At 44.6% G+C, this 26926-nt stretch overlaps 1 protein-coding gene across 3 annotated transcripts; it reads right to left on the bottom strand.

The window, feature by feature from the left end:
• SEC22C (SEC22 homolog C, vesicle trafficking protein) lies at positions 1–26169 on the bottom strand. 3 transcript variants are annotated; one of them, XM_066244485.1, is made up of 7 exons: positions 25984–26169; positions 12839–13047; positions 10045–10208; positions 7474–7653; positions 5200–5318; positions 3502–3567; positions 1–1302 (listed from the first exon to the last, which is right to left on the bottom strand). In XM_066244485.1, exons 2-7 carry the CDS (start codon positions 13018–13020, stop codon positions 1102–1104), a joined length of 912 nt encoding a protein of 303 aa, XP_066100582.1. In that variant the 5' UTR covers positions 13021–13047; positions 25984–26169; the 3' UTR covers positions 1–1101. The 3 variants fall into 3 exon arrangements, with proteins under 3 accessions (XP_066100582.1, XP_066100581.1, XP_066100583.1); XM_066244484.1 differs by lacking the exon at positions 25984–26169 and adding an exon at positions 25651–25800; XM_066244486.1 differs by lacking the exon at positions 25984–26169 and adding an exon at positions 25357–25558.
• Between the last annotated feature and the right edge of the window lie 757 nt (positions 26170–26926).

Below are 26926 nucleotides of genomic sequence, written 5' to 3'. Positions count from 1 at the left end.
CAGAGTTAATTACATATTTATAAAACTTTGAAAAAGTTAACATCTATTTAAGTCCTGTTCATAAAAAACAACAACAAATGAGCCCCTCCATCTAATCAAGGTGACTGGGAAAGGTGAAGGTGTGAGAAATTAATTTGAGAGGTCTTCCAGGAACAGGTACACAGGCTCGGGTATTCATCATCGTTAAAACAACAGGAGCTCGGCTGCCCTGTGGGGCTGATGCGTGGCCCCTCCCACCTGCGATGGCCACTCCCACCTGCGTCTGGGCAGCGCCACCCTGGGAATCCGTGGGGATCTAGTTTGCGGCCCACTGCTAGGCAGCCTGACATCCTCGTTTTTTGCTCAGGCTTAGAAGCTTATGATCGAGTAGCATTGATTGTTCCAATTAATTTTTAAAATATTCAGAAATACCCTGCAAATAAATACAGAACATTTCTGTACCCACACAGCCCCACCACCGTAAAAGGCTGTCCGTAAGATAGATAAACTGAGCTTTCTTAGCTGCTTTCTCTGCTGGTCTGGCCTTACCCTAAATGAAGATCATTTCAGTTTCTATCCAAAATACATTTCACTGTTCTAAAGGTATCATACTGGACCTAAGTTATCAAAAAATGTAAACAAAATTTGTCTTGCTTATATTCATAAACTGTATTTCTAAGTTTTTGACTCACCCTGTACTGACCCTCTAAAAAACTAACCAAGTCACACAGAGACTGAGAAGCTGATGTGGGTTTTAAAGTGGTTCCTTGGAGACAACTGCCAGTAACTAAAACTAGTGTTACTGAATCTAGTGGTTTATTGCGTCATTCGGTCTAAAAGACCGAAATTATCCCATTCCGATCTCCCGCGAAGGCTCCTTCGGCACTGAGGCCCCGGCGCCTGCTGTCTTAGGCGGACGTGCCGACGCAGAGAGCCAGCCAGAATGGGCCCAGGGAGAAAGCCCATTTGATGTCCTCCAGCTGCACCTATTTGATGTCCCCAAGTCTCGCTGGCAGTCCAGTTTGGTCGAAAGGAGCTTCGAGGATGGAAACTGGAGGTGAAGTCGAGAAGCCGAAAGGGAAACGCAGGTGAGCCCTCGATGAAGATGGAAGGCGCCACTGCTCACACGCCACAGTCAGACTGCTTCTCCTGCAGCTGCCTCGTCAGTATCTGGTGGGAGGACAGGAAGGCCACTCCCACGTGGAAGAGGATCTGCCAGAGGTTCCTCAGCCCGTGCAGGTACAGGTTGCCCAGGCAGATGCAGAGCAGCATCAGCGCCACCTTCGTCCTCCTGGCGGGGCTGTAGAACAGGTACAGGTAACACTGAAATGACACCGGGAGGGGGAGTCCCATCAGACGCAGTCAGCGGGCCACGGGTCAGATGCCACATGCACTTCTCGCACCTGCCACGCACGCTGTCATTTTACACACATTAGCTTAGTACACTGAGTTCGTTACTTATGAGGCTGGGACTCGCTGGCACGTTGCGGTTAACCACTGGATGAAAGCGGAGATTTGGGAGAGAAAGGAGAAGTACGCAGGTACCACAGGAGGAATCGGGACACGACGCTCTTGAAAGAAGATTAGGAAATAGAGACAGAAATGCCCAGGCTGCGGTTGCAGGGAAAGAGATGGACGGAAGGGGCAGACTGCCAGCCGGGTCAGGACAGCCTGACAAGACCGCCTGACTTCCAGATGACTTCTTCCCTCAGGGGTCCTGACAGGCGGAAGAGCCAGTGAGAGGGGCTGTGCTTTTACTGTTGGAGCTCTCCCCGAGTTACAGTCACATAGGGGACTACTGGTCCCGAGCCCTCTCCCTTGTCGTGTCTGCCAGGCACCCGTGAGACAGAAGGCCTCACAGCGGGGAGAGGGACTGACACTTGTGAAGGGCTATCACATGGAAAAGAGGCCGTTCCTGTTCTGCTAAAGGTGGAAACAGCTTTTTGGTTTGATGTTTTTTTTTAAAAAAGCACATTCTCAAAACAGAGAGCCATCTGCCATCTGACAAAACCTCGGTGACAGTAAGGGGAGGGGGTCCCCATGGAAAGAGCTGATAAATAATGCAGCTGAGGGAATGAAGAGGGGATTCAACAACCCGCCCCGCCCTGAAATGCAGCTGCTGGAAACTTCCAGCAAACTCGGACGACACCCAAGGATTTGGAGACTTGTTCCTAAAAAATGAGTGCGTTTTCCATTTGGGGTTGAAAATTTCTTTTTGCATACTCATGCAATTCTAAAAAATGGACCATTTTAGGATGTGTGTGGAAGAGACAGGAAGTGCCCTAAGAACAGAAATGTTAATTAAAACAAAAAATTAGGCCTTAAGAGAAAGTACTAAACTCCCAGCCCATGTGGAGGGCAAAGAAAGAGAATTAGAGTTGGGTTTTTACTAGAATTAAAAAGGTGGACAAGCTCCTTTTTATGCCGCCCCTTATGTAGACAGCTTATCTGAAAATAGCTAAATAATAACCAAAGCTCTCCAGTTAATGTTATAATTTTTGTTTTGTCGCGCAGGTAAGTTATTTTTTGCTCACTCCTACTGTTAAAGATGGCCGCTGCTCTCAGGAGGTGATGCTCTCACATGATACAGCTAATTGTCCTTCCTGCTTGGGAAGGGGCTCGGTTATGCTAATGTGTGTTGGGAGAGAGTGACCCTGTTCTTACAGAGAGGAGGAGCCCATGTTGTAGCAGGGCTGAGAGGCCACGTGGAGGAGAAGAGGCAGCCAAAATGGTGGAGTGCTGTATGAGAAGCCAGTTTGTGCAGAAGGAGATGGGGAACAGAGATGAATAAGACTGGTGAGGTGGAAGCCTTTGATTCTAGGAGAAAACCGGAAAGAATGGGTTTTGGTGCCCAGTGTTTGTTTTTCACTCGTTGGTCAGTACAAGTCTAGAATAAAGGAAGATGGTCCACCAGTTTTTGGCTCCGCAGTTTCTTTACGATCGATCCGAATTAAATGTGAACCTGCATTGGCCAGGCGGCTGTGATGGTGGCCGCGGCTACTGGCTTTACATGTTTCATTTCCTAAGGACAGATTTGAATTAGACAATATAACTATTAAAAACAACATTTTTTTTTACCTAGTTGTGTTTCAGAAACACATATGTATACACAGGTATGACATCTGCAGGACATTTCTGTGTTTGGATTGTCCAACAATAAGCAGGACACAAGACCCTGCCTCACACTAGTCAGGCCCAACCCAATCCCTACTGCGGTCCCACCCCGCCCTCCCTGGGAGTCAGATCCAAAGTCTTGTTTCTGTTCTGTCCCTGTGGATGGCCCTGCGGCCCAGAGCAAGTGGCTTTTCCTTGCTGAGCCCAAACTTCTTTCTCTGTTAAATGGGAGGAGTGGGCAGGAAGGGCCTAGGGTCCTTCCACTAAGAGCCTGGCATTGCCCATGATTTGAACCAAGGCCTGGTGGAACAAAAATAGAATCTAGAAACTTGCTGATGGTTCCAACAAAAATAATAAAATAAGGCCATGAGTTTAACCCACTCCCCAAAATACCAACGTTTCACCCACCTGGAAAATGCAGGCTATGAAAGGAATAAGAAAAGCCAGAATATTCCCAATTTCCTCGTGTGCAACCTAAAACAAATAGGAGGAAGACAAAAGGAATATTTAGATGAACAGAAACACTGTGGCACAAAGCACCTTACTCCTCCTTCGGTCTGGTCCGGTCGATAGCACCAAATCCCTGGCTGGGAGAGACTCAAGTCCCTGTTAATGTTTCAGAACAAGGGTTGACGTGCAATCGTTTTCAGTGACCTGGACACACCATGCCCCTGCCTGTGCCCATGCATCTGTGCCAAGCCCTCAACCTGACGAGATCGGGTGCGTTCAGGGTGGTATGGCCGTAGACTAACCCCTCAACCTGAAATGCCCCCAACAACCCACCACCTCTCAAAATCCCACTTCTCCGTCAATATTAAGCTCTCCCTAATTCTTCCCATCCCCAGGTACTGCCACCTCCTTAGTGCCCCCAAGGCAGGACTACGTCCTCACCATGTTGCTGGCCAGGCACCGGTTCCAGTGTGTACAGACATCGGTAAGTAACAGGTTATGAGAATAAGCAATAGGAGTGGGAACCACACCACGCACTGACCAAAGACGGGATGTGGAACAGGCGGTCACCGCTCTTACAGCACAGGCCTGCTGCCCGTGCCAACAGGCCAGCCTGCGTCGGTCCCGAGATTCAACAGCAGCCATGCTCCCGGCTCTGGCCACCATGGACCTGGGCATGAGCATTCTGGCTCTATCTTTAAAAGTAGTGTGTATCTGTTTATGCTCATGATGGTTCTATACTTTAAAAAAGTATTTGAAATACTTCACAATTAAAAAGCAGTATTTGAAAAACACTGAACTAGAAAGGTGCTTTGAGAGGAGCGGGCTGGACAGTCGACTTCCTCGTGATACAGGTTTTGACGGGGACACAGAGGGGTAGTCTCTGCATGATATATTTTTTATTTTTATTTTTTTGTATTTTTCCAAAGCTGGAAACAGGGAGGGACAGTCAGACAGACTCCCGCATGCGCCCGACCGGGATCCACCCGGCACGCCCACCAGGGGGCGATGCTCTGCCCCTCCAAGGCGTCGCTCTGTTGTGACCAGAGCCACTCTAGCGCCTGGGGCAGAGGCCAAGGAGCCATCCCCAGCGCCCGGACCATCTTTGCTCCAATGGAGCCTCGCTACGGGAGGGGAAGAGAGAGACAGAGAGGAAGGAGAGGGGGAGGGGTGGAGAAGCAGATGGGTGCTTCTCCTGTGTGCCCTGGCCAGGAATCGAACCCGGGACTTCTGCACGCCAGGCCGACGCTCTACCACTGAGCCAACTGGCCAGGGCTGCATGATATAAACCAGACTAGGAGGCAGCTTTTCCCAGGTACAAAGAGCCTGAGCCTTAAAGTCTAGAATCAAACTCTTGCCCTGGGTGAAGAATCCAGCCCTGGAAGTGATTTCTGAGGTCCTAAGGACCACAGGGTGGCCATATGTCCCTGTTGTCCACTTCTCACCCCCAAGGCCCGTTTGGCTTCTTAGAAAAACAGATACAAAAGAGCAAGTTTCATATTTTTTCAACTTACTATAACGAGTAAAATTAGAAATAAAAATTGTATTTGAATTTTCAAACCTTAGTGCATAATAAATAGCCTTATAAATGAAATGTATCCCCATTTGTTTCTTCCACTGTATGCCCTTCCATTTGAACTGTAGGGAAAAGGTCACCTGTAAAGAATGTTCTGCAAGGTGGATTCCACGAATGAGGTTCAGAGCAGCGCACATGATGTTGAGAACGAGGGAGAGGACGCCCAGGGCTGTCACTGGTTCCATTCGGAGATTAGGAGCTTCACAATAAAAAAATGAATAAGTGTCTAGTGAAAATAATTTCTACATGAAGGAAAAATAAGCAAGACACTAACCAGACCTCCACTAATGAGAGGTTATGCTAAACACACAGATTACTTTACAAAGCGGCTGTAGTTAGAATGAAAGGCAGGAAATGAAGGACAGAATGGATCTGGGCATCCCAGGTGGGCTCCTTCTAGAAAGAGCTCCTTCTCTGAGCAAGCACAGGTTTTTCAAGTGTTTATTCCTTTCTATTTAAAGCAGTGGTTCTCGGCCAGGGGCAATATGGCCCCTCAATGGACTTGTGACAAGGTCTTGAGACATTTTGCATGTCATAACTGGGGACAGCACATTACTGGCATTACTGGGTAGAGGGGATGAATGCTTCTAAATATCCTACAATGCACATGACAGCCCCACAACAAAGAAAGAATTATCTGGTACAAAATGTCCATAGGGTTGACAATTTTTGATTTAAAGCAATTTATGGCTTTATTTGTAAATTAGTCATCAGCTTCTGAAAGCATTTCTATTACATACATCAAGCCTCAGCTTGTAAAATGCCCCCCACTCTTTTCCTGACAAGGATAATATTCTGTGTCAAAGGTGCTTCCACAGCAACTCCCAGGACACGCAATTTGTAAAATTCTAAAATAACTGGGAGGGAGAGGGGAACGCTGATTATTTATGCTGCCAGCTGTTTCCAGAACTCTAATGGAACAAGTGATCATTCTCTGTTGAAAGATAACGATTTGATTCTGGTTCATAAAATTGAATTGTGTCTCACCATTCTCTTGCTATGCTCTCTCTAAATCATCCTTTCTTGTCCTTCCATTTCTCACACCCGCATCCACAGACAGGCACACGGGCACACACAAATGTCTAGCCACAACCCCACTGAGGCCTACTGTTAGTGTGTTAGAGTTTCCACTGAGCAAGTCAAAGCTCCTGTTAGAACGGAACATGCTACCTGTAAAGATTCTAGCCTCAGGACAATAGGGTGAGTCAAACCACAGTAAAATGTCCTAGAGAGATAGGCAAGTTGACACTTTCTGGATTTGCTCCTCTCATCTAAGTGGTTAAAAAACAAAACATACATTACAAAGTTTCCCCGTCCTCAGAGAAGGCAAAGAAACATGGGGTTCAACCCAGTCTTCCTTCCACAAAAGTTAAGTTCATTCCCTGACATAACTTACAAGTTACTGATTGGCATAAAAGCTAATCCAGGAATTTATTGGTTGAAACATTAAATTAAAACACAAAGTTACGTAAAAAACAGGAACATTTTTAATATGCAATTTTTAAAATTCAAGCATGAGTTTAGTAAAAACAGTGAAAATAATTAGACTGTTACAGTATAGACAGTTCTTTCAGAGCAAAATTCAGCTCTACACCATTCCAAAATTCTTACAATGTAAATACCGACTTCAATTAAAAATTGGTTTAATTGTGTGTCACTGTAAACAAGGAATGCAAATAACCATGCTTGTTATATGCTAGGCAATTGAGTGGCTAATCGCCCACCGTCACACAACGCCAGGGCACTGTGATCATACTCAGTAACACCTCACTCTTCAGATAAAATTCCAACATTCCCAGGGATAGAGGGATGTCCCGGGGTCTCACGGGAGAACCAGGAGAGAGCACCAGAATCTGGCCCCGCCCACTCTCACCCACAGCCCTCCCACCTCCATCAAGGAGGGCGGGGCTCTCAGGGGAGCTCTGCCAGGTTTCACTAAGTGATGAGATGAGGATTCATTGTCAAAGGAAAAAAAGATAGAAAATAGAAAGACAGAGAGATACCTGGATGTACAAATCTGTGTAAGTGACATCCAGCAAAAGAGAATGAATCTCATTTACAACATTGAAACCTCAGTGTAGATTTTACCCTGGTTAAGAAAACAATCTGCCAAGTCGCTCTACTGCTGAATTTCATCCTAAGAGCCACCTCCCTCAGATCAACTCACTGTCATAATGGTCAAGCTTCTATAACAGCCACCCGGAAACAAGATCAGTCCATATCTTCCCCCACCTGTTTTATACCTCGCCACCTTCCCCCCAACACCACGTTCCTAGGGAAAGAAATCAGTGCCCCTTTGAAGTACATGATGCCCCCTCCTCTCCGTCAACCCCCGCGAGCAGCAGGCCACTCACCAGGCTCCGAGAGCGTCTGCGCGTGCCCGTTCATCACCCCACTCCCCAAATCCGCGTCCTCCACAGGGAGGACCGCTGCAGGCTGCCGCTCCAGCTCCTCCTGAATCTTCTCTAAGCTGCTCTGCATCTGCGCGGGACTCGCGTAGTTAAAATGCCACTTCACTTTCTGAATGATGCTGTCTGCAAAAAGAGAGCAACCCAAGTTGAGCATCTGCATCGCAAGGGATGTTGTGAGACGATAAACAAAATGAACTTTGCATTGCCAAGCAAGCTAAGGTCCGCCAGATTCTCCCGAGTGTCAAGGAATACACGAAGGTCAAATGTTTCCTACCTGTCATGACTAGCTCATCAATCTCTTCAAGGCCAAGTAGTTAAAATGTGATAGGCTGTCTGTCTACACAGAGAAGGCAGCAACACCTCTAGAATCTCAGGGACAAGGCGGTCAGGAGGTAAGGACTTGGTTCTTAGCTTGGCCACTTGTGATAGTATAATCCTGGGCAACACCCGAGAATATTTCTAAGCTTAAAACATGAGAACAATTATTTTTTTTTTATAATTTTATTTTTTTAATGGGGTGACATCAATAAATCAGGATACATATATTCAAAGATAACAAGTCCAGGTTATCTTGTCGTTCAATTATGTTGCATACCCACCACCCAAAGTCAGATTGTCCTCTGTCACCTTCTATCTTGTTTTCTTTGTGCCCCTCCCCACCCCCTATCCCTCTCCCATTCCCCCCTCCCCCCCATAACCACCACACTCTTATCAATGTCTCTTAGTTTCACTATTATATCCCACCTACGTATGGAATAATACAGTTCCTGTTTTTTTCTGATTTACTTATTTCGCTTCATATCATGTTATCAAGATCCCACCATTTTGCTGTAAATAGAACAATTATTCTTGACCTGATCATCTCAAGGCGTGTGAAAAAAAAAAAATTACAAATGACTATGAATATGTCGTGTAAACTGGGATTATCTATTTGAATGGCATTAGTTTTAATTCTTTTATTTATGTTAACATTAATTCACTACCAAGTTTTAATAAGTACTGGAAGTGAAGTTGCATATATACTGGTAAAGCAAAATCACTTATATAAGTCTAATAATTTTACTCCTATTCTGCTTTTAGTCAATAAGGAGCAAAATGGTGCTGGGGCAGGATCTATCAGGTCAAGCAAGCCACCTTAGAAGGAAGGCACACACAGAGATGAGGGAAGAAAAGAACACAGGCCACCAGTTACAAAGCAAGGGACTGCAGCTGCGGCCTGTTCGGGGCCAGCCGTCCCCATCACTGGAAGAAGTTGGGCTGAGAGTGGCCCTGTCACCAGAAGAAGTTGGGCTGAGAGTGGCCCCGTCACCAGAAGAAGTTGGGCTGAGAGTGGCCCCGTCACCGGAAGAAGTTGGGCTGAGAGTGGCCCCGTCACTGGAAGAAGTTGGGCTGAGAGTGGCTGTTTGACTGGGGCTCACAGGGAGACTCGGGGGCAGAACTCGATGTCTCTGTCACAGGCCTACCAGGCTGGGGCCTGCACACTGGGGAGTTCCCCAGGAGACCGCCTGAGGGACCGTGAGGGTGAGGGCAGGAGGTGAGGGTGATGGCTGCAGCCAGAAAGCATGAGCGGCAACACTTCCAGACGCTGGCCCTGCAGCTGCCCCACAGTACCAGAGGCTGCCAGCCCCTCACTCAGGAGCATCAGAGCCTGCAGCTGTTGACACAGAGACCACAGATGTCCTCCACTCCAGCTCTACTCCCGTTCTCCCAAGAGCTCAAAACGACTGGGGTCACACTTGAGAAAACAGGGCTTCCACTCCGATTACGATTACGGTGCTGTGTTCCAAAGCCCCGCCCCCCCACAGCCCCAGGCCTCGGGCAGCACCTAGAAAGCCTGTCCTCTTCCAGGGCGGGGCTTCCCAGACTGAAGGACCAGTCTTTTCTTAGCTCTAAACTCTTGCAGACCGATGCTCTGATAAAATACAATAAAGCATACTGCCGGAATGTCAGATTACGGTAAGAACTTCCTATTACTTATTCTCCCTTTCTGAATTTACCTAATGATGGAAGGACAAGCCTATGCAGCACGCTTTGAGTCGTGCAGGTCTAGAGCAGAGTCAGCAAACTTTTCTTAAAGGGCCAGATAGTAAATATTTTAGGCTTACAGGCCATACACGGTTCTGGCACAACCACCCCACTCTGCTGGTGACCGGTCAATGCAGCCGCAGGCTACCCGCAAAGGACTGAACGTGACCGTGGTCCACGTTATTATAAAACCAGGTTCTGGCCCATGAGCCACAGCTTGCTGACCCCTCCACCCAGGGCTGTGGCGAACAGCCTGTGTGGGTCTCGCCATTCCTCCGCCCTCCCCCGGCTCTGGAGAGATGACAGCCAGTGTTAAACCCCCCACTTTCCAGGCCTCTTCCGTCACTGTGAAAGGTTATGATGTGCAGCTGTCTCCAGTGACATTTTATGGCACTTCCACAGACTTCCCTTGATGGCCAAAGCCAAATCTAAACCACAAATCTGCACGTGCCACAGGGGGGAACAGTGAATAGAAGGAGGGTTACAAACCAAATTCAAGGAAGGCATAGGGCCTGGAGGCCAGGCCAATGGCGGTGGTGTCGTAGGAGGCTGCGAACTCCCACCACAGGGTCTCCAGGAAGCAGAAGGCCATGGCTGCTGGGCACCGGTGGGAGCAGATGGCCATGCAGGCCACATCCCCTGAAGAAGAAAAACTGGAACAAAAGGAAGACATCTACATTACCAGGAACAGACCCATGGAGTCCCACCCCACACCCAGACACAACCTCGCCCCGACTCTGGAGTTGGCTGGCCTTGCACCGTCCTGGCGCTGTTTGTAGCATATACACTGTGTTCTTGGCTAGACCTACCAGGGACTGTGCCTTTTGTACACTTCCTCTAAAATGGGTAGTGGCGTTTGCCACCGACAGTGTGTGATCACTCTTCCTTTGTCTCTCCTGAGGATGCGTGTTCCTTTAGAGAGAAGCAGCGTGAGACTCCTCCGCATCTTAGAGAAAATGGTTTTCCTTTTTAATCTACATCAACAGACTTTCTAACCTTAACTCATGCTGGCATCCGGAAACAAAACCTATCCCTTTCCAGGCTATCATGCTGTCGTGTCCAGTCCGGGGACGCTAGTTCCCTTATCTGTGGTGTCTACAGACTCCCCTCATTGTGGGGTGTCTCCTCTAGGGTGCGCCATTGTAGCTGAGAGCTCATCTCTGCGGAGCCTGCTTGCTTCGGTCGGCTCCCTCGAGGCCTGACTTGGGGCGTGCTCCTCCCTGAGGGTGCTGCATTTTCTGTGGCCCGCTGTTCCATGCACATCATCACTTAGAGCCCTGGCTTGGGAACTCCTGGACTGTGGGGAGTATAAAGTATAAACTCAAACTCCCATCTGATGTGAGGCACGGTACTGGTGTTTTAATCGCTCAGGTGAGATTCTCTTTTTTTTCTTCCCATTCAAAGCCGAGTGGAGTGGAGTCAGCCCCGTGTTGGTGGGCAGACTATTTCTCTTCGATCATTGCACTAGGGCTGTGGCCTGACAAGATTCCCTTCCTTTATGCTGGAGTATTACTCCAACACCTCACTCTGGTAAGCTCAAGGCCTCTCCCATCATGGGTGCCAAAACTCAAACCCTGAGTTTACCACGACCGGTTACCCGGGAGCCTCGGCGTCGGCTCACACACTGACCCCCTTGACATTCTGCTCCCCCTGACCTGTGGCACCTTGCGACTTCTTTCTTTCAAGCACAGCTACACTTTTTAAAAAAATTATGTATATATTTTCTCATATTTCTGGGTGTTTCTGGCCGGAGAGGTTTTAGGTCATAATGATGTATCTACCAACTATTTTGTAATTGAAAGTCTCTCCTTATATAAAAACATTTCCAGTTTTTAATAAAGGATGACCTGCTCCTTATACAAGGAATTTCCCAACAGGGCCTAAGTCTCTCTAGGACAGGGGTCTCAAACTCGCGGCCCGCTGAACAATTTTGTGCGGCCCGCAGGCTAATCCACGAAGTTCAAAATATTTTGGATAAAATTAAGTAAGCCTAGGGGCCTACTTGTATTTTTCATTTCTCTAGCATCCTAGCTAGATATTAGCTTAGTTAACAGCAGTTGTGATGCGAACTACAGTTTCTGGTCGTTTTGTGACACTGAGTAAACTGCATGTACGATTGTGCTTGTTGTACTGATTTTTTTTTGTATTCAACTGCAGTGAGAAAAGTGTTGCGAAACAGTTGCCTTTTGTAGACCTAGTGCGGCCCGCCAAATGGCTGTGATCTTGCTCTGTGGCCCACATGCTGAGTTGAGTTTGAGACCCCTGCTCTAGGATGAAGGTGTCTCTATTTGAAAGAGGACCCCTATTTTGGGCTGAATTATGTCCCCCCAAAAGATGTGTTGAAGTCCTAGCTCTAGTATCAGTGAATATGACCTTATGTGGAAATAGTCTTCTTAGATGTAATCAAGATGAAATGAGGTCACAATGGATTAGGGCGCAATGGCTTAGGGTGGGCCTTCATCCAATGGCTGGTGTGAATTTGGTCACAGAGACAAGGAAGGAGCCCATGTGACCAGGAGGCAGAGAATGAGTAACACCTCTGTAAGACAGACTGACAAAGGCTGCCGGCAGCCACCAGAAGGTGGCAGAGAGGCGGAAAGGATTCTTAGAGCCTCAGTGAGCACAGCCCTGCTGACTCCGATTCCAGACAATCTGGCCTCCGGAACTGTGAGGGAAAACATTTCTGTGGTTTTAAGGCAGTTTGTGGTCATTTTTATGGCAACCCTAGGAAAGTACTTCAACTCCTTAACTACACAATAAGCCGTGGGCCTGTTCACCTGTACGGAAAAAGTCTCAGTTTTCTCTGGGAGACGAGAATCCTCCTTGTGCTCATTTTTCTTTGCCCTGTTCCCGGTAGGTAATTAAAAAAAATTTTTTTTAAGTGAAAAGATTAAAAAAGCAAACCATGAAGGTAAGATCTCAGTCTTTATTCCCATTTTCCTGGCTTTCTCACTCTCCTCTTCCTTCCCTGCCATTTTAACCTAGTGTCTCTTCCCTCCTCACCTTGATCCCATCCCTGCATCTTGTCCAGAAAAAGCTCCTAAAGTCCTGAAAACTGGCTGGAGCGGCCCCGGTGGCCACGCTGCACCAACAAAGGCAGAGGTGCAGCGGCAGTGCTGGAGGCGCCCCCCGCTGCGCTGTCAATACGCACAACCCCCAAGCACCATCTGACGGGAGAGCCACTTTTAACACACCACGTGATCAGCATAATGTTAGCTCAACGTATGATTACAAGTAACCCAACCTTCGCTAACATTCTAGAAAAGTGAACACGTTTGCTTACTGTATACTGAAGTCACGTCCGGGTGCAGAACCTCGACCTGGATACTGGGCCAGTCGCAAGGCTAAAGTCTTGAGCCGTCTCCTGAACTCCAGAAACTCTCGGGAGTGGTGAAAGTCAGTGGAGGCCGAGAGGGGCAGCCCATCCCTCACCCTGACCACACAGGCAAAGAGGATCATGGACATGGTCCGCAGGAGAAGTCATGAGGACACCTGGGGAAGCAAGGTCACCTTGTTACTGAGGGCCAGATGCCGGAGGAGAGACACCCTGCCCTTGACACGTGCACTGTTTCACCCTCACCCCCACTCTAACCGCAAACATGGCTGCTATAATTACTTCCCTGCCCTCGATGGCTACATCGCTCCCAATTTTTCTCCCTGTCACCTCTCTCCTTGTAATCTATCTCCCTTAGAGTCTAATGAATCTCTCGTTTCCCAGAATTAAACCGACCAGGATGAGGGAGGAAGGAATAGAGAAGCAAGGAAGCAGGACCAGAGGGCTCGGGAGCAACAGCAATGATGGTGGGTAACAGGACATGGCTAGCAAGAGGACCCCAAAGGGACCAGGCGTGCCTGACGCCAACGCAGCAGGGGTGGGGTCCAGTGACCTGTGCGTTCCAGGTCACCCAGGGAGGCAGGTGCTGAGCAGTTGAGCGACCAGATCCTCACCTGCAGTGCAGGGACTCGAAGCATCTACCCTAAAGCAGGTAGCAGGGAGAGCCCGGGGCAGAAATACAACTGAGAGAGTATGTCCTCCAGAACTTCTACAAATTTTTGATACAGAGCCACTGTTCAAAGTGAAGACTGAGCTCCTATAGATGGAAGCTATTTAACAAATTATATTACAGTAAGACACTAGATACTTATTTGGCCTTGTATGTGAGCACTATTAAGAAACAAAAGGAAACAGATTCGGAGCCCTCACGGTGCCTTTGGCAAATCAGAACATAGGTAGTGGAAATGATTTATCAGTAAAATGGGGACAACTGCAGTGGCCACTGCAGTTTTAATGGGTCTTTCCATGCACACACACATCCTGTTTCACAGATCCTGTGTATCCATTCCTCTGCTTGGGAGGATATGGATAGGTTCTACCCCAAGGGGCTTTTCTTCCCAAGAACTCTAGGGATGCAACCTTAGGCAGCATCTCAGTTGTTGCGGGGCCAGGAAAGGGGCGCCCCCGGGATGCATACTCCTCTCGCCACCTCGGTGCCTCTTCGTGTTCTTCGCCCATATCTGCCTCTCTTCTGATCTCCCCACAGCCAAAGCCACCTCAAGGCCTGTCTCTGATCTGCCCTTTCCATGAGGCCTTAGCCTAGCTAGAAGTACTTCTCCCTCCTCTAAACTCCCAGAGAACCTACCTTTGTCCCCTGTTTTACTGATACATCATTTCCACCGCCTATGTGTAAGTTCTAAGAATGAAGACCGTGTCGGAAATGGATGAATGAATGATTATACCCGTTTTACACATGTAGGAGCTACAGTGGTATAAAAACACAAAGGCAAAAAGAAAACTTATTTATTCGACCAACCAACCAATCCTACACAGTCTGTTGTCCTATCCGCTCACACTTTCCAGAGAGGAGTAAAAATGTGCGAAGCCCCAAGAAGGAAACGTTCAATGCCACTGTTCTCAGAGCCACTGACAGGCCCGCCCAGTTGCTGCGAGAACCTGATGGCCACGCCCCCCACCCCCCCACTGTGCGGCCAATGCCAAGGCCTCTAGGACCAGAAAAAACATCAGGGAATGGGTGTATGGAGGTTGATAACATTATCTTCCATACTTTTATGTATGTTTGAATTACTTAATTAAAAAGTTTTTTTAAAGAGTTATAGGGCACAAAGCCCTGACAGAGATAAGGGGAAGACTTGTGACCAGGGCTTAGAGCATGGGTCCCCAAACTTTTTACACAGGGGGCCAGTTCACTGTCCCTCAGTCTGTTGGAGGCTGCCACATACAGTGCTCTTTTCACTGACCACTGATGGAAGAGGTGTCCCTTCTGGAAGTGCCGTGGGGGCGGGGGGAGAGGACTGGATAAATGGCCTCAGGGGGCCGCATGTGGCCCGTGGGCCATAATTTGGGGACGCCTGGCTTAGAGTCTAAACAAGAACTTCAACTTGCATGTTACCTTTGAGAACAGTGTTCATCAGTTAGAGCCATTCTGCAACACAGGTAGAGAAGTGTTTAAGAACACCAAATAAAGATGTTTCTAAGAACAGTACTTGCTTTAAAAAAAAATACAATGAACAATAACGATACCAAGAGAGTCAGAGACAGGACAGGAACACCCCCACGGTAAAATAAGAAAGAGGCTTGCTTGTATGGGGCCCGAGTAAACTGTATGTTCTTGTAAGAGAAAGCAGCATGCATTTATTCCACTGTCAGGCCCCAGACGGCCTCTCGGCGCTATCTCTATGGAGCATCTACTATGTGCCAGGTATCAGGTTGAATCAATAAAAAAGAAAACCGACTTTTCCAAGTGATAGCAATTGTGAGAACCGGTTCTGCCACTCTCTGAAGAGGATCCAGACGTCCCATCCGGGCTCTACTGCTTCCAGTTCCCCCTTCTGGTGACCGCACCTGCTTCTCCTCAAACAGCAGCACTCAAGATGAATGAAAACTGTTTTTCAGTTACAAGTTAGTAGAACTGCAAACTAGTAAAACCCACATCCATTTTTAATATTTTAAAATATTCATGCTGCTTAAATGAAAGTGACACTGACATTAACTGCTACTTGTGTCTGTGATTATGTGAGTGTGTCAGTGCACAGGAAGGCAGCTGGCTGAGGGGTGGAGGAATTTTACATGCTGCCTTGCAAGAGTCTAAGAACACAGATGACACCCACAACACTTTTCCTTTGTGATCACGCATTCTGTATTCTCAAGACTGAAAAAAAATTAGTACAAAGAGAGAACGCTCATCTCTGCGTTCTTCACGCTGCCTGGGAGCTTTGCACACTGTAGGGATGTGGTGCGTGTGAATTCAGGTTAGTCTTATTATGAGACAGTCTGTGCTCAGAGATCTGACCACTGCTCAGAAAAGAACGAGCTGGGAATTTCTGCTTCTGGAAAGGTAGACTGAAGTATTTTTTTTCTAATCCCATTAAATACAACCAAACCCCATGGACCTTATACAGAAGTAAACATAAGGTTCTGGGTGGGGGGACTTTGGTAACGACACGGCTGTGAGTTTGCTCCATTTCATTCGGCCTCGGATGTCCAGTCTAATAACTGCTGGAGAAAACAGCGACCCAAAAATGCCAATGGGCGTAGACAAAATACAAAAAAAAGCAAGCCCCAGCAACAACAAAAAACCTCCCTCTAGCCAAGGGTGCAGCCTAGCAAAAGAAAACTTTTCAACCCAGTGTTCTACGCCAGCCAAACACCACAGAGAAACTGCAGCCATCACCTGCCCAGCAGCAAAGGTCCACTGAGGGCTTCAGACTTCTACTCTTGCCTGGTGACAACGAGGTGCCCCCAACTTCCCACCCTGCCAGGGCAGTGTCAGAGAAGACCAAGTGGGGAGCTGCAGGCAGCAATGAGCCGACCTCACCCACTGTATCACTCAGGATACAGAATTCCCATCTCTGCCCAACACAATGAGCAGCCTCTTCCCCTCAGGGAGTCACAGAAGCCAAATGGGGGACCTGGACTTTTATTCCCACCTGGCAGCAATGAGATAGGAGAAATACAGAAAAATCAATGAAAGAAAATGTGGGTCCTTTGAAAAGATAAATAAAACTGACAAACCTCTACCAAAACTAACAAAGAAAAAATGAGAAAAGAGACAAATTACCAATATCAAGCATTAAATAGGGTATCACAGATATCTCAGACATCGAAATAATAAGGTAATATAACAAACAACTCTACATTCGTAACACTGGGGAACAATTTTATTTTCATTTTCTGTTGCATGAGGTTTTAGAACTGTTTCTATATATTTCTGCATCACTTATTCCAAATCTGAAATCTGGTTTTTGGTGCATGCTCTAGTTTTCATGCAATTTTAATTTCTTTTTGTTACAGTTAATGGCATGCATTGGTTTTTAAATTGGAGTTAAAGGGCAACGACTCTTGGATTGAACATAACCACAAGGCAATTAATGTTTTACAAACATCACTTTTACATAATTGTAGTTGTTTTTAAATGTAAAAAATCATCTGATAAAAACACCCTCTTATTTTGTTTTAAGACTGAATCATGGCTTCTTCAAGTAGGTGTAAATGTAAGAATACTCCTAACACCTTCTGTTATATATATATGTGGCTGTTACACACTTCAATGTCAAAGGCGCAATATTTCATCATTTGTGACACATGCATATATTGCCTATTTTCAAGTTCCCCTTGGCGATCAAGACAAGAATTGGGCTCTTCATGTTGTGTGTCATAATTGTGAGGAAATGCTTCGTGACTGGACAAAAGGAAAATGCAAAGGAATACCTTTTGGTATTCCTATGGTTTGGCGTGAACCTAAGGATCACAGCAGTGACTGTTATTTCTGTCTGATCCATACAAAGGGCATTGGCAAGAAAAAATGGCATATTATCGCATATCCTAATATTCTTTCAGTAATACGACCTATCCCACACTCTGAGACACTCCCAATTACAGTTTTCAATGGTTTTATTTCTTCTAAGGACGAAGAAAGTGAACATGGTGATCAAGTGTATTTTGACAAGATGCAAGAGAAAATGGTTATAGAATCTGAAGGGTCTTCTTCTGATGCCAAGCAGTCATTAACCCCTCAGCAGTTTAGCCAACCCGAATTGAATGACTTAGTAAGAGATTTGGGCCTATCAAAGAAAGCAGCTGAGTTATTAACCTCCAGGCTTCAAGAAAAGAATATACTTCACCAGTCAACTAAAGTATCCCATTTCAGGAAGCGTGAACAAATTTTCGTGGACTTTTTTTCCAAAGACAAACACTTTGTTTACTGTCATGATAACAGTAGTCTTCTCAGACAGCTAGGTGTTCCCACTTACAGTCCAACAGAATGGCGGCTATTTCTTGACAGCTCTAAATGGAGTCTGAAATGTGTTCTCTACACAACGGTAATGTTTATGCAGTGGTTCCAACTGGTTATTCAGCTCATCTGTGAGAAGATTATAATGACATAAAAACTGTCTTCAACTGACAGAAGTATGAGGAGCATAACTGGATCATTTGTGTGGATCTTAAAATGGTAAATTTCCTGCTAGGACAACAGAGAGGTTTCACGAAGTATCCTTGCTTTCTGCGTTTGTGGGACAGCCGAGCTCGGGAGAAACACTGGACATAGGAGAAGTGGCCGAATCGTGAAGCTCTGGAAGTAGGGATGCAAAATATTGTGAATGAACCTGTAGTTAATTGAGACAGGATCATTTTCCCCCCACTTCACATCAAACTTGGCTTAGTGAAGCAGTTTGTTCAGGCTTTGAATAGAGAAAGTGAATGCTTTCAACATATTATTTCTGCTTTTCCTGCCTTGTCTTTCAAGAAGATAAAAGCAGGTGTATTCAATGGACCTCAAATTCGAACCCTCATTCATGACGAAGAATTTGCCAGGAAGATGAATAAGGAGGAGAAAGCAGCATGGCAGTCTTTTGTGGCAGTTACAAAGAACTTCCTTGGCAACAAAAAAGCAGAAAACTATGAACTTCTGGTTCAAAGGATGCTGTTGGCTTTCCGCAACATTGGATGTAACATGAGTATAAGATTCACTTCCTGAACAGTCACTTTGATAAGTTTCCCGAAAATCTTGGAGCTGTTAGTGATGAGCAGACCACTAGAGCATCAAATGAGATTGTCCTCAACAAATACATAAACGCAAGAGCTACAAATGCAAATTTTTGCCTGAATAGAATTTAAATAAGTTTTGTGCAAATTTTATGATTAAAGTAAGTGTTTTAATATGTTCTATTTAGAAATTGTAGACAAATTCTGATGCAATATCTTTTAGTGTATTAGTGTATTTAGTGCATTATATAAATTATTATATTTTCACAAAGATGATACCCAAGAAGACATTCTACTTCATTATGTTAAACTAAATGTTGAAAATTTTACAATAAGATGAAAACCTAAAATCTTGAATTGCAAAAAACTGTAGTTTATGGAGAAAAACTAATGTCAGATTTGAGATCAGCACACTCGAATTAGGTAAGAGCAAGTGTTTCTGTGGATGCAACAAACATTTTGTTCCTCAGTGAATCTGACAACACAGACAAAATAGATCAATGAATTCCTCAAAAAGCATAGACAACCACAAATATCCAATTTAAATTGCTAATTTAAACAATCCTTTAACTGAATTTCCTATTAAGAAAATTTCATTTGTCATTTTAAAACTCCTGAAAAGTAACTCTCCAGGCCCAGAGGGTTTCACTTGAGAATTCTAAGAAACGTTTAAAAAGGAACGAACAGCAACCCTGAAAAACAAAACAAACAAAACAAAAAACCCACAAAAAAACAAAACAACCCCCCCCCAAAAAACCAGGAGTGAATATTTTCAAATTCATTTTATGAAGCTAATATTACCTAACATCAAAACCAAAGACAATAAGACAAAGAAAACTATAGACCAATACTCCTCATGAACTTATATGTAAAAATCCTTAAGAAATATTAGTAACTAGAATTCAGCAATATAATAAAAAGAATTAGATGCCATAACCAGTGAGATTTATTCCTGAATGCAAGGTTGGCTTAATTTTTTTTTCCAGTGAGAGGATGGTAGGCAGAGAGACAGACTCCCACATGCACCCCAACCAGGATTCACCAGGCAAGCCCACTATAGGGCAATGCTCTGCCCATCTGGGGCATTGCTCCATTGCTCAGCAACCAAGCTTTTCTTAGCACCTGAGGCAAAGGTCATGGAGCCATCCTCAGCGCCAAGGGCCAACTCCAATTGAGCCATAGCTGAAGGAGGGGAGAAAGAGAGCATGTACAAGAGAGAAGCGAGAGGGGTGGAAAAGCAGATGGGCACCTCTCCTATGTGCCCTGACTGGGAATTGAACCTAAGACATCCACATGCTGGACTGATGCTCTACCACTGAGCCAACTGACCAGGGCTGGCTTATTATTCTAAAAATCAAACAATATAATCCATCATATAAGTCACACAATATCAATTAATACAGAAAGGGCATCTCACAAAATTCAATACCCATTAATGATAAAATTCTCAGCAAAGCAAGAATAGAGAGAAACTTACTCAATTTAACAGAGGATCTACAGAAAGCCTACAGCTAACATCTAACTTAATGGTGTAAGGCTTTACCTCTAAAATCAGGAACAAGGATGTTTGCGCTCAACAATACTATTGAAATAGTACTAGAAGTTCTACCCAGCACAATAAGGCAAGAAACAGCAGTAAAAAGTATATAGATAGGAAAGGAAGAAACAAAACTACTCTTATTTGCAAATGATATAATTGTCTACATGGAAAATCCCAAGGAGCCTACTAAAAAGCCTCCTACAATGAGTTCAATAAGATTGAAGGATATACAATCAACATAAAAAAGTGTATTTTTATATACAAGCAATGAACATGTAGAAACCAAATTAAAAATAAACTACTAGCCTGACCAGGCGGTGGCGCAGTGGATAGAGCATCGGACTGGGATGCAGAGGACCCAGGTTCGAGACCCCGAGGTCACCAGCTTGAGCGCAGGCTCATCTGGTTTAAGCAAAAGCCCACCAGCTTGAACCCAAGGTTGCTGGCTCCAGCAAGGGGTTACTTGGTCTGCTGAAGGCCCGCGGTCAAGGCACATATGAGAAAGCAATCAATGAACAACTAAGGTGTTGCAACGCGCAATGAAAAACTAATGATTGATGCTTCTCATCTCTCTCCATTCCTGTCAGTCTGTCCCTGTCTTTCCCTCTCTCTGATTCACTCTCTGTCTCTGTAAAAAAATAAAATAAAAAAAAAAAAAAAGTACTATTTACAATCATTCCAAAAGTGATTTCAATAAAGGTATACTTTTTTAAATGAAATACTTAGCTCTAAAGCTAATAGAGCCTGTATAGAACTTATATGCTGAAAATTATGTTCCTGGAAGAACTCAAAGAAGTCCTAAATAAATAGAGATACCATGTTCATAGATTAGAAGACTCAGCATAGTAGAGGTGTTTATTCTCCCCAAACTGATATATAGATTTAATGCAATTCTTGTAAAAATATGAAAGAGCGTTTATTGATAGAGACAAAAATTATTCTAAAGTTAACATGGAAAGGCAAAAAAACTGAAATAGCTAAACCATTTTGAAAACAGTAAAGTAGAAGGAACCACACTATCCTATTTCAAGACTTATTATATAGCTACAGCAGGCAGAGGAATGAACACATGGACCAATGGACCAGAAGAGAGCACCCAGAAGTAACCCTACATGTACAATTAAATGACTTTTGATAGAAATGCAAAAGCTATTCATTGGAAGGACAGTCTTTCCAACAAATGGTGTTGGAGCAAGGTATCTATAGAGCAGCGGTTCTCAACCAATACATACATAATATGTATTTTCTGATGGCTTTAGGCGACCCCTGAGTTTTGGTCGTTCAACCCCCGCCGGGGTTGCGACCCACAGGTTGAGAACCGCTGCTATAGAGGAAGAAAATCTTGATAATCTCACCTCTTAAATAAAAATTAACTCAAAACATATCATAAATGTAAATGTAAAAAGTAAGAGCATAAAAGAGGAAAAAAACCTAAGAGAAAAATTTTCAGGACCTGGGGAAGAGTTCTTAGATAAGACACCAAAAGCACAATCCATAGAAGAAAAATCAGTCAGTTGTATTTCACCAAAATTAAAAGATGTTTTGCTTTGCAAAAAGCCCATGAAAAGACAAGCTAGAGACTTGGAGAAAAATATTTGTAAACCACAGATCTGATCATGTACTCTAGATATCTGGAATTTATGAATTTATAAAACTCTCAAATCTCAACACTAAAAAAAAAAAAAATCCAGTTAGAAATGCACAAAGTACACAAACAGACATTTCTCCAACAAAGATATATAGATGGCAAATAAGCACATGAAAAGATGTTCAGTGTCCCTAGCTGTTAAAGGAAATGGAACTTAAGATCATGGTGAGATAATACTACATATCATAAGAGCTAAAATTTTTTAAAGGGACAATTATCAAATGCTGACAAGCATGCAGAAACTGGATCTCATACATTACTAGCAGGACTGTAGAATGGTAGTCACTCTGGAAAAGTTTGGCAGTTTCTTATATAACTAAACATGCAATTACCAAATGATCTATCGACGTCACTCTTGGGCATTTATCCCAGAGAAATGTAAATTTATGTCCACACAAAAACCTGTGTACAATTTGTTCATAACAGCTGTATTTGTAACAGCCAAAAACTGGAAACAACCAAAATGTCCTACAAATAGTGAATGGTTAAACAAAACAGTACATTCATACCATGTAATACTACTCAGCAGTAAAAAGGAATGAACTGTTGAAACAAAGAACAACTTGGAAGGATTTCAAGAACACTGGATTTCAGTGAAAAAAGCCTATCTCAAAAGGTCACATATGTATGAATCCTTTTATATAACATTCTCAAAATGACAAAATTATAGAGATGATTGCCAAAGGTTTGGGATGGTGGGAAGGAGGTGAATGGGAGTTACTGTAACGGGACAGCAAGAGGAAAATTGTGACAGAATAATTCTGCACCTTGATGGTGATGGTGATTGCAGAAATCTACATGTGATAGAACTTTACACACTTTATAACAATGTTAATTTCCTTGCTCTGATATTATACTATAGTTATGTAAGATGTAATCAAAGAGGGAAATTTGGTGAAGGGTATATGGCAGTGGTCCCCAACCCCTGGGCCGCGGACCAGTACCGGTCCGTGGCCCATTTGGTACCAGTCCGCAGAGAAAAAATAAATAACTTACATTATTTCCGTTTTATTTATATTTAAGTCTGAATGATGTTTTATTTTTAAAAAATGACCAGATTCCCTCCGTTACATCCATCTAAGACTCACTCTTGACGCTTGTCTCGGTCACGTGATACATTTATCTGTCCCATCCTAAAGGCCGGTCCGTGAAAATATTTTCTGACATTAAACTGGTCTGTGGCCCAAAAAAGGTTGGGGACCACTGGTTATGGGACCTCTCTGTACCATCTCTGCAACTTCCTGTGACTATAATTCTTTCAAAATCAAAGTTGAAAATAAAAAGTATTTATTTAAGGTCTTTATACCATTTACTTAAATTATGCTCATACTTTTTATGTTCAAATGTAATTTTTAAATATCTCTACCAGTAGAATAACATTTCCTGCTAATTAACTGTAGTTCTGATGATTTATGCAAGAATGTCGAAGGATGTGTTTTATAGTGAGCAGTTCCATTACTATGTGACATTTTCAAATTGGACAGTACTAGCATCTCAGGATTCATTAAAATAAAAGCCGCTTGCAAATTACCACTATTTAGTTTTAAACAGGAAAGCAGTGGAATGAATCTGGGAAATCATGCCACAATTAACAGAAAAAAATATTATGAATTACAAAAGGACAAAAGCAGCCTCAGAGTGCTCACAAAGTGACACGAGTCTGTCTTCCAGGTCTCACCAGCTCCTGCTACAGTCCAGTGGACCTTGTTATCTGGTACCATCCCTGCCACATATTAGGAAGTCCTCAATAAATACTACAGAAAGAATGAATGAATGACCTAGGGGGCTACCTTATTTTTGTTCCCTGAAACAAGAATTGTGGCTTTGCAGATCTTACCATATTCTGACCTACCAAGTACAGGGCAAATGTAGGTTTACAGTTGTTCACGTTGAAAATAATAATAAATAATAATAACAATACAAGAATAAACTGCTTTGCACACTCACAACTGTAAACCTACTTTTGCCCACCCTGCCTTTTGACAATTTTTTTCACAAAAAAAATTTCTACTTGGAGAGAAAAGGAGAAAGGGGTTTATACAGATGGAATTTCATAAAAGTAGAAACTGAAATAGTAATCAAATATACAGTACCTGGGGTATTACTAGGTTTGATAAAACTATTTTAATCTGCCTCCCCCGTTTCCTAAATCCTCTTCTCAGCTCTATTTATAAACTGTTCATGTTGGAGATAATCCCCATTCCACCAGCACAGACTCTGTGCCTACCTGGAGGCCACCCCCATTCCCACTGTTCTTTTCTCTTCCCTTTACCCTAACTCACTCCCAAATTCCTGCCACGGACACTCCTCCTCCCTCCAAAAGAGAGAAAGGGTTGAGAAACAGTATTAAATGACAGTAATTTAAACAAGCCTTGCAAGATAGTAATTTAAACAAACAAAATAAGTTTCTTTTGGCATACAAGTTTTCCGCGTAAGGCATACTGCCCACTCCTCATATTCACAATACAGAAAACAAAATTGAGTTCTGTCACCCTTACTGAATTCACCTTCACCAACAGGACTTAAGATGTGTAGACCACACAGGCTCCTCTGTTCCATTTTTCTTGGGGATGGGCTCAGGAGAAGGGGTAGAAGTCAACTGTCATTTGTTAAGAGCTAAGATTAGGGGACTGAGCTGGATAGCAATAATATATGCCAGGCACGGTTCTGGAAACTTTTACACTGATAATATTATTTTATGCCTATAATATGAGGTAGATATAATCTACAGTAGACATGTGGGAAAATTGTAGCTGCAAGGCCCAAGTTGTAGAGCCAGGATTCAAACCCAAACTTCACTGCTCAAGATATTTGAAAGCCTATGATCTTTCCACTGACTACACTATGACTTCTCAAATCCAATCTCTGGTATTACAGCTACTCTATTTCTCTAAAACAGTTTCTCCTCCTAGGGCACTAATACTCAATATTAAGCAGACACCTGTTAATAGAAGATTGGTACAATTGCTCCTTACTCATTGAGTAAGTAGATTTTCCTCTCTGACCATCAGTCATCTTTCAGATACAGTTAATTTCTGAGGCTCTTTGAAGAGTAAAAACTAACACAAACACTTAGAGCTATAACATAATCATCTAAAATGTATTTTTCCAGAACAAATGCTATTAGGTCAATTTTAATTCTATTTAGCAATATTAAACTACTTTCAACTATTTACATTTTCATTTTGCTAAAAATATCTTAATCAGAATTAATTCCTTTCTTTGTTAAATTTAATATTTACTCTCCCCACAGGTCTGAGCTTTATTATTTTTCTTTCTGACCATGTCTCAAATCTCACCAATTACTTTTCATCACTGGTAATAATATTCTTTCGTGGCTTTGATTTCTTCAATTCTAATTTTCCCCTGGGAGTGCTTTATCCTTCCGGTTCTGGAAATCTAGATGTAAGCCTCCAATGCACTGAAAAGTACACCACCTTCTACTACACCTGATGTTCCGAAAAGCTGGTCCAGTGCATCCAGTATCTGGTAAACCAAATCTTACAATATCGGCACGCTAAGCGAAGTTTGCTATTAAAACGAAACAAGACTCCGATGAGAGTTTTGCGGATAATTAAGTAAATAATCGCCCTCTCTCTCTTTTGGACACACCCCGTCTCCTCCCACAGGACGCAGCACTTTACGCGCATCTATCAGCTGAGGGTTCCCGCGGGTGCGCGCCCGGGGTCGGCCCGGGGTCGGTCCGGGGTCCGCAGAGCAGCCGGCAGAAGGAAGAGTGACAGGTGATTCCGGGATGCCCCATGAAGCCCGGAGGGGCTAGGCTGGGCTTGAGGGAGGGGCCGGCTCGGAATCGCCTCCACCTCCAGGCCCGCCCTGCATCACACCTGACCCCGCCTGCTCTCAGCTAACGGGCCGCGAAGCCCACCTCCGCCGGCCAGCCCTCACCTCGCCCGGACGGCGGCCCCCGGGAGTCAGCCGCCTCCCTCCGCGCCGCCGATCCACACACCGCCTCCTCCGCAACCTTAACCCACACCGTGGACCCGGCCCGGGTCACTGGCGGCCCAGGCGCAGGTAGGGGACGGTGCGCATGCGCGAGTCTTCAACCTCCATTCGCTGCTACTACGCAACACCAGCACCAGAACGGACCAATCACGACGCGCCTCCACTGCCCGTCCGCACAAGTGAATGAAGTGGTTCTTAAAGGGCTGCGACTCCAGTACAGAGGAGGTGTGGCTGGGCGCGCGCTTCCCAATTTTCCTCCCATTCCCAGTCTCTCACCCGCGTGGGTTTGAGGTCCGAGCTTGTAATTCCCACGTCGCGAGGTGCAAAGAGGCTTCGCGATCTAAGCTCGATTCCTGCGGGAGTAGCAGACAGGACTGACGAGCGGAGGCAAGGAGGTTCAGCGTGAAGGCGTGACACGCCCCGGGCGTGGGTTGCGATGTCTGCGCGGCTGGGCAGGAGTCCCGAGATAGGCAAGCCAAAGAGCGCAGCCTTCTGCCAGCCTGGACGAGGTACCAAAGTCTAGGGACACACCTCAGTCTGGGTCAGAGGCACTCACAGGTGGATGGCGGCTCGAAGGAGGTTGGGAAGCAAATTTCGTCCGTTTATTCTTTCAACGAATTTTGAGCACCAGCCATTTGCCCGGCACTATGCCAGGGACTGCGGACATAGCGAGGAACTCTTGACCACTCAAAACTATGTTAAGAGAGGCTGGCAGAGTGAGAGCACCCTTCAAACAACTACACAACACGTGTTTAAATACAAACAGATATGTGCTCTTCAGGGAGGAACAAGGTTTTTAAGAGAATTTACAGGGACTTCTGGCTGGACTTCGCAGTCCAGGGAAGCCGCCCTGAAAACTGGCTTAGTAACTAACTAGACAAAGGGCAGAAGGGGAGTATTTCTTCTTCAGAGGAACAGTGTGTATAAAGAACTCTGTGTGGAAGGCAGCAGGACTCCTTGAGGGATAAAAAGAACGCGGTTGGGAGGTGCATGGGGAATTAGTATTTCATAGGCACAGAATTACAGTTGGGGAAGATGAAAAAGTTCTGGAAATGAATAGTGGTGATAGTGGAACAAAAATGTAAACTTACAGAATGCCACCGAATTCTATATTTTTAAATGGTTAAAATGGTAAATTTCATGTGTGTCTACGTTGCCAGCAAAAAAAGTTAAGAAATGAAATTCAGAGTTTAAAGAGTAAAGGAGTAAAGTGAGAGTC

Source organism: Saccopteryx bilineata, chromosome 10 (assembly GCF_036850765.1).
Source record: "Saccopteryx bilineata isolate mSacBil1 chromosome 10, mSacBil1_pri_phased_curated, whole genome shotgun sequence".
Lineage (NCBI taxonomy): Eukaryota > Metazoa > Chordata > Mammalia > Chiroptera > Emballonuridae > Saccopteryx > Saccopteryx bilineata.
Note: the sequence above shows the minus strand (reverse complement) of the source record. Positions and strands in the feature narration are given on the sequence as shown.

Bases quoted from the DNA above. Each gene is read 5' to 3' on its own strand.
- SEC22C (XM_066244485.1), bottom strand. From the start codon at position 13,020: ATGTCCATGATCCTCTTTGCCTGTGTGGTCAGGGTGAGGGATGGGCTG. The intron at 10,209-12,838 runs GTAAGCAAACGT...CTTTTGTTCCAG, and splicing joins GGACGTGACTTCAGTATACA to TTTTTCTTCTTCAGGGGATG. The intron at 3,568-5,199 runs GTGACCTTTTCC...TATTTGTTTTAG, and splicing joins TTGCAGAACATTCTTTACAG to GTTGCACACGAGGAAATTGG.